The 13,003-nt window shown below is 41.4% G+C and overlaps 1 protein-coding gene across 1 annotated transcript in view; it reads left to right on the forward strand.

Moving 5' to 3' along the window:
* The window catches only part of LOC108670062 (atrophin-1), a 32,375-nt gene extending 20,054 nt beyond the window's left edge, over positions 1-12,321 (forward strand). Inside the window, exons 4-5 of the mRNA XM_018157512.1 lie at positions 9,840-10,088; positions 10,376-12,321. Of these exons, the coding sequence (XP_018013001.1) occupies positions 9,840-10,088; positions 10,376-11,004 (878 nt within the window). The 3' untranslated portion in view covers positions 11,005-12,321. The remainder of the gene's footprint in view (positions 1-9,839; positions 10,089-10,375) is intronic.
* The last annotated feature ends 682 nt before the right edge of the window (positions 12,322-13,003 follow it).

Genomic DNA, 13,003 nt, shown 5'->3' on the forward strand with positions numbered 1-13,003 from the left:
GTGGTGCTGCTACACCGGGTGGTGCAGCACCGCCATGTTTGGTCATAAGAGGCTGTGGTGCTGCTACACCGGGTGGTGCAGCACCGCCATGTTTGGTCATAAGAGGCTGTGGTGCTGCTTGTCTCCGCCGAACTCCCAATTTTACCAAGGCCACGTTTATCGCTGTTCCGACGCATGCAATTTCCGCCTCACTGGAAGGGCGCAGTAGGACGAGGCTTATGGCTCCAAGACCCCTCAGCGGGCAACCTCACCACCACCGTGTCTCCAGTAAACGTATTTGCCCCTTACGCTGTTAGGTCCGAGGCGCGATTTAGGCTTTGTAGGCATCTAGCTTGGCCCCCAGGCTCTGTTTCACCTGTACTCGCTCAGCCGACTTCAATGCCTCTATATACTTCAGTTTTGCGCTCTCTCGCTTGACTTTTCTCAGGCCATTGTTCTGCCAGCGCTGCCCATATCGTTTTGTTATTCTCGTCAGATTTCGGTCGAGACAGGTTTTGTGTGCGCATTCTAATTTGCTCGCTGGAGGGCGTCGTGCGTCAGAGCTCGTGTCATTTAAAGTCGTGCTTGACGTAACGTTGAACTTCAGAGAAACCTTCATGTATGCGACTGTCCCTTGTTAAGCTCGTCGTGACGCAAGAGATGTGGTATCAAGCAAATTCCAAGTCTTCTAAAACTCGGACACAACCGACTCTGAAACTTGTTTTGAAATTACATCCTACGATATTTGTTTCTCTCATCGTGAATATCGTCTTCAACTGTTCAGCAAAGACTGGTGACTTGAGCTTGGTTGTGCCTTGGTCACCACCCGTTGCTTGTTGAGTGAACGTTTGCTGTGAAGGAACTCTGTCAACATTAACGGTTCTGGGTCCTCTCGGCTGTTTACATTATATGATACTACAACCAACGCGACCACCCTACATAGGATGCACAAGAGGAACGAGAAACGACGAAGTCTCGAAAATAGTTGAATAATCGATGCCTCATCGCAAAAACATGTAGCAGGTTCCAAGTACTATAAACTCAGAACGCGGAGTAATAAGTCTTTAGGTTTAAAATTTATTAGATGAACTCTTAATTAATCAAGCTTGCGTGCATACGGGAGTATTCAATGAGATAATTTGAAAGCTTATCTGAACGTTAATAACTTGGTCGCGTAACATGAAATGAAGTAACCTCTGTTTCGGCCTCATCCTGTCTCCTATCTTCATCATTGCTTGTAATTACGCTATAATAACTGCGTTACAAGAAAATAGTACTTATTCATTTTATTATTTCAAAAATGTTTAACCATCTATCATCCAGTGAATTACCTAAACGATCTAAATAGCCAGTGTTACATGTTCTATAGTCTCATCTATTGTGGCAGGCAAAATGTAACGTTTTTTAATATCATTGCATCATAAAACATGTTAAAGTAATTAACCGCTCGTTGAAGCCATTGCAACCTGAGTTTCATGTGACGGTGTTAGGCTGACACAAAAATGTTTTATTTGCTGAATTTACAGCTTCGATTTCCTTTCTTAGAATGTATCATAAGACGTGACGAATTGTCCAGAGGCTTCATGTATGCATATTGCATCTTGCCATTACTGGCCTCCGATGATACCTATTGAACACTATCGAACACTATCAATGGTAATATATAATATATAATAGGGTTACATATATATTGTATGCCATAGTCAGATGACATACTAGTATTGTATTGCTGTGGGGCATCGGCCCTGTTAGTGTAAAATTTTTCTCGTCAAATTGCGGCAGGAGGCGAGAAGTTTGAGCACCTGCTCTTTTTTTGTGCTGTATAAGCCCGTCGTGTATCAACTTGTTAATAGCTTCTTATTCTTGTTTTGCACCTGTTTTTTACAAAAAGTCGCGTGAAAAATACGTTTTCTAAAGCTGCATGCACTTTCTTTGTGAGCTTCGTTATAAAATATATTTTTATTTGTTATTTCCATTTAAATTTTGGCTGGATAGCATACATAATCGTAATATGACGGTGAGTTTTTTTGAGGAAACAAGTTCTCTGACATATTATTAATATTAAAATGTTGTGATCATCGTGTCGAAGTTTGTTTTTTTTTCCACGAAATTGAGGGCTTCCAAGTCACAGTAATGGTTTACTATTTGAGAATATAACTTAGTTTAAGTAAATAATGCTCGTTTATAAGATTATGTCTACTTATTCTACAACCAGTATGTTTTTATTTTGTTCCAGTAATTAATATTAGGCTGTCCAGAGAAAGACATTACTACAGATGTAGACCAATCGAGAAGTGCACTGATATGAACAACCTGATATACACACTAATACACTACAATTTTGTCCGTTATTACATGCGTCGGCTTTTTCGAGGTGTCATTTATTTTGTACGTTGGCATTTTTACCATAGCACTAATAGGTATCCTACGCGGCAACTGTCATGGGAGTCTCCCTGATATGCAGGGAGTGCCTGTTTTGCCTCGACGACCTGCAACGGCCTGAAGCCTTCATTGCAGAGCTTATGCCACTCATCAATCTTGTTAGCCTCTCCCGCCCACTGCTGCATGATCACCCTCTTGGGGCACCTTCATCATTTGGGTAAAAATCTTAGCCGTTTTGTACGCTCGGTAAAACACTAGATCACTGCTCGATGATCCCTCCTGTGGGAGTTAGAGACGATTTTGAAGTAAGGTTTGCTTGCTGGTATAACCACCCGCCATTCCGCTACTTTTCGCACGATTGTAGCTGTATCGTTTTAATCACGCTCATTACTGCACAGTTCTCGTGTATTTGTTCGGTCGTATTGCCCGTACTGAAATAATGCGATCAAAATTACTATTTGTCTTACAGGCTTCCCTGCAATATGGTTTTAAAACAGGTAGACTTTAATGATGATGTTAAGGTTGTCATTCGACGAGGTTTCCTAAAACGAACTTCAGGGCTTTTAATGTCTTTGTAGCTCTGTCGTTGATGTTATCAACATATTGTTTTTCCTGAAATTGAATTTTACATTATCGCGACCCTAACTTTTCTAAACCCGAACTAAGTGGAATTTTTTTCGATCTCAATTAATGAACTAGGCTCTAAAGCACAACAAATATCTAGTGAAACTGTGGTTTGAAGAAAGGTTTGTGCAGTCTGAATTATTTACGCGATTTTTAGCGCATTTTCAGCGCATTTTCTCATTTATGGAAAAAATGCACTATTGTGCTCGCCATGTCCGTCCGTCTGTCTGTCCGTCCGTGATTTCGTGTTTTCGTTGACGAGAAAATGCGCTCTCTTTCACTCACTGCTGTGAGTACTGAGTTATATTTTTTTCATTTCCATGCGCTAAGCCGTGGTCAGCATACTATATCGCAGATGATAATGTATCACGAACTGTGCTCTACCCGAGCTGGAGTTCACCTATAACCTCCCACCTGCGCGGCTGCTCTTTTCATTGTTTAGAAGCGGGTGGGGAAGAGGGTGGTGAGGAATGGGGAACCTCCCTCCATCTTCTTCTTTAGAGGTGGGCATCTTCCTAGTGCTGCTGCCACCCTTTCTCTTGCTCAGCCGCGGCTATGCTGCGTCCTTTTCATGGTGAATTGCACCCGCGCACAGCCTCACGGCTGCAGCTTGATCTGTGATTGGCGCTTGTGTGTCCTTGCACGTAGATTTGCGAGAATATTTTCATGCAAATTCTAGTAATAATGAGCGTGTATTTCACGTGTGAACAGAGTTCGCGTTAGTTGAGGAACGCTCGGTCACACTCAAAAGGTCATTCTGTGTGGGTCAAGAAGCTTTAGACGTGCTTTATGATCAGGCTCGTCACTGGTGAAAGGTTTCACTCGCCACAGTTGGTTTTGCAAACCTCGTGCCTGCTGCTTATAATTTTGCTGCTATTTTTCTGTTGAAGCAATAGTATAATGAGCCTAAATTGTATCTGGCAGATACGAAAATTGTGCTGTTTCCAGACTATTATTTTTCAGCAAACGCTTTATTTTAATTGCTATTATTTTTAGAATTGTTGTCACAAATATGCGTCAGAAAATTAGCGCATTTGTTTATTGAAACTCTTTACTTCCATTAATATGAATAAGTGGCGTTATATTATGGATTATGTTTGGCCCAATGAACTAACAACATTAACTTTGTGCAGCTAGTTTTTATAGTTTTAGTTAAATTTCGGTTCGGCCAATTCCTTCATATGGAGTGTTGTGATCTTTATGAACTATTTACTGAAACATCATTTCAGTTTCCAGTGATAATCTTTCACAAAAGTAACTCGCTTTATAAATTTGGTCGTGTCTGGCACGAGACGTTTGTCTGATAATTTCGTCGTATATTACCTTATTAATCGCCGCTAGATGTTGTCACTCCTAATCGCATTAGCATATTTATTTTTGAGCTAGGCTGAAATTGTTGTAAAGTATGAGGTGTTGTTGGCAGATCTGCATGACTGCCAAATTATCTTGATGTATCAGGACCCCTGCCATCGCATTCGCAGCCGAACAAGTTGCCGACAGGATGTGACGCGTCGGACTGCTTTTTTGTCGCTTCCTTGGAATGCTGCCTGCTTGTTGTGACTCGCTTGCTTCAGGGACTTACAACATCAGGGCAAAGCCCTCGTATTGATTTGTGTCTGGTGCTTCTGTTGGTAATCATTTGTTTATGGATCAGATCGGAATGAGGTTTTGTTTTGGAAAAATATCTCGAATCATCTCTAGAAACAGAATTTTACTTGTATATATCTGCTTTAAATCGAATTTTATTAATTACGAATCACTTCAAATCTTGCTAAAAACTTACATATTAGTCACAGTAACAACTCGTACATTGCGGTATTTATTTGCAAGTATTTGCATTCATTTTTGATAACGTTTAAAACAAAAAACATACAATGAACCGAACGAGCACCGATCTAATGACCTCTGCCAAGCACCTCTGAAAAATTAATGCCAGCACATCCCTCAATTATTTCTTTTACTTTGCCCCCAATTACATTTGACACTTGAAAAATTTACGAACTTGGATTTCAGCGGCCAGGAAGAAATGGACGGCGAACGCGAAGGGTTGCTTTGTTCGTGAGGGTTGCCGTTCGTTTGCACTCGGAAGGTTGCATTGGCGAGCCATGCAGCCTCAGGCCGCCGCTGTGTTCGTGAGGGTTGCCGTTCGTTTGTACTCGGAAGGTTGCATTGGCGAGCCGTGCTGCCTCAGGCCGCTGCTGTGTTCGTGAGGGTTGCCGTTCGTTAGCACTCGGAAGGTTGCATTGGCGAGCCATGCAGCCTCAGGCCGCTGCTGTGTTACGTGAGTCGCGCTTGCGTAATGTGCTGCTATAGCGCAGCTATTCTTGGTCTCATGGCCATCTAATCGTGCACGCTAAACTGGAATTATCCGTTTGTCCGTGAACAGAATTGAATTATGTGCATTGCTTTCGTCAATTCAGTTGTCAATTTAGGCTGTTGCTGTCTGCTATTTACTCTCGGACAACGACAGGATATGCATATACTCTAAAAATGAAGGCAAAATAAATAAGAAAAATAAAAAATAAGTTTATTTGGATTAGTTTTTATCCTAATAAGTTACACATGCGCATGAAGTCTATCTGTATTAATATTGAACTGGTGACGTATAAATCATATATAACCTATCAAAGTATCTAACTAATCTGATCCAAATGGATAAAACAAAGTATATATGGGATATCTAAATTAATTTTTTATTCCCCTATAAAACCTTTATCAAGGAGAACGGCTGTTAGTCTCTTGCTGACTTTCATTCGTACACACTGACTTCGTATTCGCATGCCACGCGTTTCGGTGTTTACTGTGGGCACTAGATTTGCGCAGCCAGCGTCAGCGTCAACGCTTTTAGTCTGGCCGTATAGCCTAAAACGCTCACAAGCGCTCTCAGCAACGCGCCATTCCTGTAAAAAAATTCATAACATTTTCATTTGCTTCCTCGTTCTAAATAAATGAAGTGACAATATATCTAAATCATGGAACACACTCGCTAAACTGGAATTATCCGTTTGTCCGTGAACAGAATTGAATTATGAGCATTGCTTTCGTAAATTCAGTTGTCAATTTAAGCTGCGCTGTCTGCTCTCTGCTCTCAGCCACAACAGGATATACATATACTCTGAAAATGAAGGCAAAATGAATAAGAAAAATGAAAAATAAGTTTATTTGGATTAGTTTTTATCCTAATAAGTTACAAATGCGCATGAAGTCTATCTGTATTAATATTGAACTGTTGACGTATGAGTCATATATAACCTATCAAATTATCCATCTAATCTGATCCCAATGGATAAAACAAATTATATATTGGATATTTAATTTTATTTAAGCCATTCCTGTAAAAAAATCATAAAATTTTCAGTTGCTTCTTCATTCTAAATAAATGAAGTGACAATATATCTAAATCATGTAACACGCATAATATATCCTGTAAGTTGATCACCATATGCTAATAATATGAGAGGAACGTTGCGTTTCATTTACGTGTGAACGTCAGGCTGCAGTGCTGTCGCGTTGCATAGTGCGCTGGTCGGTCGGTCGTGGGGTCATCCGACGCTTCTTAGAGAGAGTGTAAATGCGATGCCTTATAAGGGGGTGAACGGCGCGCGCGGTCACGCCTCCATGACCTCACACCCCCCACCGCACTCCTCTGCATATGATTGTTCCACGTTAGCTTATCTTTTCTCGTGCTCAATGAAAAACTTTACGTGGCCATCACCTCTGCGCGTTTTCCGTAAAAATTGTGATTCATCACTGCCCCGTGCTCTTGGGCGGATTTCCACCGATGAAAAAGAGGAGATCTGTCCAATGGTGTTCATGTGTCACATCCATTAATATGTACTACAATGATTTACATCTACATTTCAGTGACGCTTCTCATAAGCGTTTCAATATTTGTGAATTGGATAGTTTCCCCTCAGAACGAGCATTTTGCTTCACATTTTCTTTAGTAGAACTAAAATATCAACATATTTTGTGATCTGCGTGGCCACCTGATAGTTTGACCCTTGAACTGCACATCAGTTGATGTCGGCCCTTCTTCATTCACGTTCTCATAGCCTTCTGCATGCGGTTGACCACGAAAGAGTGGAGAAGTATTTCCATGTTTATCTCTTCTACATACTTCACATATTTGACACGAATTTAAGTCTAGAAATTGGAAAATGTCATCTCTGCTTCCTATATTTGTTTGTTTGAACCATGGAAGTTTCTCAGTGCGAAAATAGGGGACTACGTGAATAAATTAAGGTTTGTTGAACTAAAACTTGATTAAACTGAAACCAACCTGGAAACGATATTATATTATATTATATCATATAAACCTGTTCACTCACTCTGTGGACCTAAAACATCTTCATGAACTACATATTGTATCTTTATAATTAGATTTAATCATACGATTGGGTAAACTGTGCTCGGAGTTTTTGTGAAGTTTGTTTGTCTGAATGGGGTTTGTGGCTAGGAATGTCGTCTGTGTTGTACGTCCTTTTCCTTGGCTTGCTGCTTGGCACACGATATTTTCTAGGACTTAAGTTGCCAACCGTCGAATGAGATGCCGTCGCTTACTACCCCGTGAATGCATTACATTTTCTGTACTGACATACGAGGTGAACAAGCTTCTGTATTCTACCATACTGATTTTGATGGCATCGTAGTTTGATATATTGAAGAGTGTAGTCCTATTTTACGAAAAAGGTTGTATTTTGCTCATAAGTTCGATAAATAAAACAAATATTTAGGCAAATTTTTTCATATTCGAACCTAAGACGCCTTTATTGTTTCATATGTACGAGCACGCAATGTTTCCAGCTAAGCTCCCTCAGCTCGATGGTCTCCTCCAGACTCCAGTCAATCGCATGCACCCCCTATGCTCCCCCTCCCTCCCTCCCCTGGCTGTCCTTGCGCCGCTATGCCGAGCACGCCGCCCGAGGCGTCTCAGCTGCCCGTTCTGCGTAGCTCGCGCATCGCTTGCGTTCCTCAGACGACTTCTTGCGGTTACCCGTAAATATCTCGAGCGACTGTGACTTTTTTTCCGGCATTCCCAGCCCACCGTTCGTGTAATTATTACCGAAATGTTTTCGTCTTATGTAGCTTGCGGACAAAAGGCAGCAATTAGCGACGCTGGAACTGTCCCCGGCTCCCGTCCCTTGACATTACTACGTCCGCTAATCCCCAACTTCTGCTGATAACAAACCATTCATGGTATTTGCTAAAGATCACTTAAGTTTCCGCAACGAACTTCTCTGTCAACTTGGACCGCGATGTCTAGTCGAGCTTCCTCTATGACGTTACCCCAAATGCCGGCGCACGTGAAATGCTCACAAGAAACAGACCGGCCCTTGAATCGTAAAAAATAATTTCCATATTCATGGTAATATTGCTTCCAAAAGTATTGCACGTTTCTATTTTGCATTACATATTTATTTCCCGGAAATTGCAAAGCGTTATTTGACGGTATATGATGTTATTTTTTTTCTAGTTATTCTTACTTGCTTTACACGCGCTAGACAAGTGATAAAATATGGATGATGAATTTTAAGATGAGGATTTAATAACGAAAAACTCTCTCTTAGATAACGGATATTGCTAACGGAGTACACGCGCCTTCGTGTCGCTGTTGATTGTTTCCCATCAGCCGTGGATTGTAGTTTTAGTTGACATATGATCACGACATTTTTATACCTTCACGAACTACGTTTTGTCATTGCCTGATACACTGGAATTATTGTTCATTATTATTTATTTTCCTAAATTGTCATTGCAGCAGCAGATAAAATTTTATAGATTCACAATTGCTCGTTGAATTTTATATGTTAGAATATCGCGAATCTTAAATTCATGCTCGTTGAACTAATTAACGTTTAGAAATAGCGTTCGCGTTTGCAATGATAATGGTTGGGGAGCTATTATTTGCCAATTTTCTCGTTATGGAAGCTTGTTGTTTTCGCTTTATGCTTTTTGCTGCCCTGACTCTGGCTCCTTCGGTGTAGATACATTCGGTGTAGATACATGTAGATACACCTTGTGACCTTGTGATGAGTTTAGGACGTCGTAGTCCACGGTCACGCTGATGCGGTGTAGATACATTAAACACTTTTGATGAGGCAGCTTCATTGGAGTAAAGCACGATGTAGTGATCCTGACAGCATGAGTCACTTAGCCGCGCAGTGACTCATTGTGTCTGCGCTCTCTGCCTCACTCATGGCTGCTGCAGTGCTGCATGCTAGCCTTTGTTTTTACATAACATAACGTAGTGATGTCGGCGCTAGAGAGTAGGCCTGATTCTTGAACTTTTCTTCTTGAAAAGAAGAAAACGTCCTGTCGCCGATTCTTGAACTTTTCGTGACTTGTTCACAGAAGATCTAAAATCGTGTAATTTGACCGGATCTTTTCAAGGCTGACGATGGTTTGAAATAGCTACTAGACTTTCACCGGGTTCAATATGGTGCTAGGCATTTCAATTCAAGTAAAGTTTGGCCATGTTATGATGCCTGTGGAACGTGTGCTAGGTTAGGTCTATTGCAGGGCTTCGAGGTCTTGCCTAGTTCAAGAGATACGGATGACGTTAAAGCGTTGACTTATCTATGATGACCTAAAGAGCCTGGTTTGCATAACGTTGAAATAACTTTATAAATGAACATATTTTCGGACTTGATAACTTTTCCCGAGTTTGACACTAAAGATCTTGTCTTTAACCTAGCTTACCTGTTCGTAACGACGAAGGCTTAGGACCGCTAGTCCGCTACCACTCTTCCCTATTAAGTTCACTAAAGGGATCCCTGAACGCTATACTCTAATGTATTAGTTGCTTACTTGTTGAGCTGAAGCATTCTTCTCATTTTACCGTCTTGTTCCAGGATCAGCCGCTGGTGCCGTAGACCCTGAGATCGACGAGCACTTCCGCCGTAGTCTGGGCAAGACCTACCATCATATTTTTGATGCGGCCGTGACCACACCGTCAGTGGAACCTGCTCCTGTCGTGGCGCCCGCCCCTTCTGCTGCAGCGTCTCCAGGCAGGGACGTACGGCACAAGAAACAGATCGCTCCTCCGCAGGCTTTGCCTCAGCAGCCGCGTTCTCCTCCCAGAGTGCCTTCCACTGACTCAGGTACTTTAATTCTTGATTCTTGTCCGTGGAAAACTAATTATCATGATATTTTGCAATCACTTGGCTAAATTACATGTTGAATATTCACGATTAGTATCACTGAGTATTTCGATACTGTGTCGGGCATCGTAATTTTGATGCAATCATCCAAAACGTTTCCTGAACGAAAGCTCGAATTCTAAGTTTGTACTCTGATGCATCGCTATCATAAACTTAATTTTTGGACATCATCAGTAATACTTTCATATTTTAGATTTTCTGGTAGCTATATACAATTTTTTTTCCAGTTGACGATCATTTTGCGAAGGCTTTGGGGGCGACATGGACAGAGCTTCAGGCACGTCGTAACGGGACGCCACCACCTCCTCCAAGTTATTCTTCTGCCACCTCAAGAGTCTCCAGCACAATCACTCAGCAGTCTCGTCTCGGTGGTTTAGAACCAAACGTTTCTGCGGTCAAGACTGGCGCCGCTAACGGTGTTTTGCGCCCTAACAGTGCCTCTGTGAGCACTGGTCGTTTTAATGGTAATTTAGTGAATGGCGCTCCATGTTCGCCAGTAAACTCTTTGGCTACGCTATCTATTGTCCCTGTAGATCGTAATAGTAGCAGCCCAGGTCGCACCTCTCCTTCGGCCTCCACAGCTGCTACTATCACTCGAGTTGTGACTCCAGCTCGTCTTAAGCTCGAGTCAAACAGTAATTATATTGAACCTGTCATGAAATCCCAGCAGAACCCAAAAGAAATCGCCGGTGAAAAATCACCTCCCACCTCAAGATCGTCACCTCCGGGCGACGTGGTAGACAAGCCCAGCGTTGGTCCAGTTTCTACACCCGTTGCCTCCCCGCAGTCAGAGGCCCCCAGTGACAGCGCTGCGACGGAGACTCCGAGACATGACAATCTTCCAAGTTCAAAGTGATTGTGATGCATTTTTAACGATTTAATTACTGGGACATCTTGGAAAATGAATGCCAGACGAATGTCGAACGCTTGGACATCTTACTAAATGAATGACAAGCGCTTGGTTATATAATGCTTCTGTTACCACTTTTATGTTTGGAAAAATGTGTCTATCACCCTGATGGCATTTCCATGCTCACTGCGTGATCTCAATATTAATGGAAGCTTCTTCTTTGTGGCACCTCGCACATCCTTCTTGTCCTCTTTCAAATTGTAGTATATTTCTCTTACGTAGATCTTCACTGTCATAGGCTTCTTTGTACGATAGATCTTTGAAAATGCTTTATCATTTTTATGTAAGGTTAATATTAAGTATTTATATTCTTTGTCAGTCTTTTATGCCGATTGTATTATCTGTTCGGTCATTACCGGCACACCTAACGTCGTAGGGGGCATTTGTAGGCGTCGTGTTACGTTGAGCTGCTTTATTGTGCTTGTCAATAATCTTGTAAATTTTCCCCGAAAACTTCATCTTTGCAGGCTTGTATACTTCTAAAATATGTGGGGAATTTGCATGCTTGTACAGACATTGTAGCTGATGGTGCTGGACTTGCGTAGATACGGGGGGGCTGTTGTCTCTATTTAGCTCGCCGATCTTTGTCTTGCACAGTTTTAATAGAACGTAAAACGTTGTTGGTTTTCTGTAGCACTTTCAAATTATGTTTCTTTGTGTCTTTAAAATTCGGAAAAATTGTTTAGTCTTTGTTATGTAAAGTGCGGGTGCAGCGACTGCGTAGGTATATCTTATGAGCACCATTGAGTGTACTGCTCAGAGCTGATAGGCTCTCATCGGTCTCAAGTCTAAAGTTCCTGTGTCTGCATTCCTTTGGTGATTAACCTACAGTTAATCTCGCTGACGTATCATATAGGAGGATTTTGAGATGAACGAACTTATACTCAATTTAGCGTTTCTGGAACTGTCTTTCTACAAGAAAAGTTTGTAAAATTTGTATTTTAATGGTTTGTATACTTTATCCTTGCACTCCATGAATTAATGAATAATGTGTTTTGGTTCAAAGCTATATTGAATATTGATCATGTTTACATTGACTGTTTTTGCCCCTTTCTTGAGTATGAGTTATGAGCTCAGCGAGAACTTCACTGATAATGGCGCTGTTTGTCATTGTGTTCAGTTTATTACTTCAAAAAGAATGTGATGCGATCATATTGCTATGATATTAGCTCATCACATTCGTTATATCTCTATACCAAATATAAGGTTTCGACTATTGATGTATATGTTTAATGTTACTGCTTAATTATAAAATAATACAAAGTCATGAGCTCAATTATCCTTTCTTGTCAGCAGAGCTGGGTAGCGATACTTTGAAATGTAGCGGCCACTACCGCTACATGCTCTAAATGTAGCGGCCGCTACCGCTACATGCTCTAAATGTAGCGGCCACTACCGCTACATGCTATAAATGTTGCGGCCACTACCGCTACATGCTCTAAATGTAGCGGCCGCTACCGCTACCGCTACACCCACTACAAAAAAAGTGATTATTTCTTGGTCAATTTTAGACTGAATGACTGCTCTACTGGCGAAAGTCATAGACTGTTCAATCTTCTGCTGTTTTGGAGAAGATTGAGTGTCAGTTTCTTTTTCGTACCACTACGACTTCTCTTGCGTTCTTTTGTAGCAGTTGCAATGAGGTTGTTGAACTCTTTAGCTTAATTTGGATGCACGCGGGTCATGTGAAGTTTCAGATTGTACATTGATCTTCTATTTGCAGATATAATTTTTATCTTTGGAGCACAAATTACGCATTTAAACTCAACATTATTTCTCTTAACACCAGTGAAGTTATAATATTTTTCAAGAAAGGGCCAAGGATTAGACGTATTTCAGTCCTGAACAGATGATGCCGATGGCAATGGTGAACGCGAAGTACAAGTACTTGTACTAGCCTTAGTAGGTGAGCCGACTGACATAGACACTGTCACTGATGGCTCCT

Source organism: Hyalella azteca, unplaced genomic scaffold, assembly GCF_000764305.2.
Source record: "Hyalella azteca isolate HAZT.00-mixed unplaced genomic scaffold, Hazt_2.0.2 contig16110, whole genome shotgun sequence".
Taxonomy (NCBI): Eukaryota; Metazoa; Arthropoda; class Malacostraca; order Amphipoda; family Hyalellidae; genus Hyalella; species Hyalella azteca.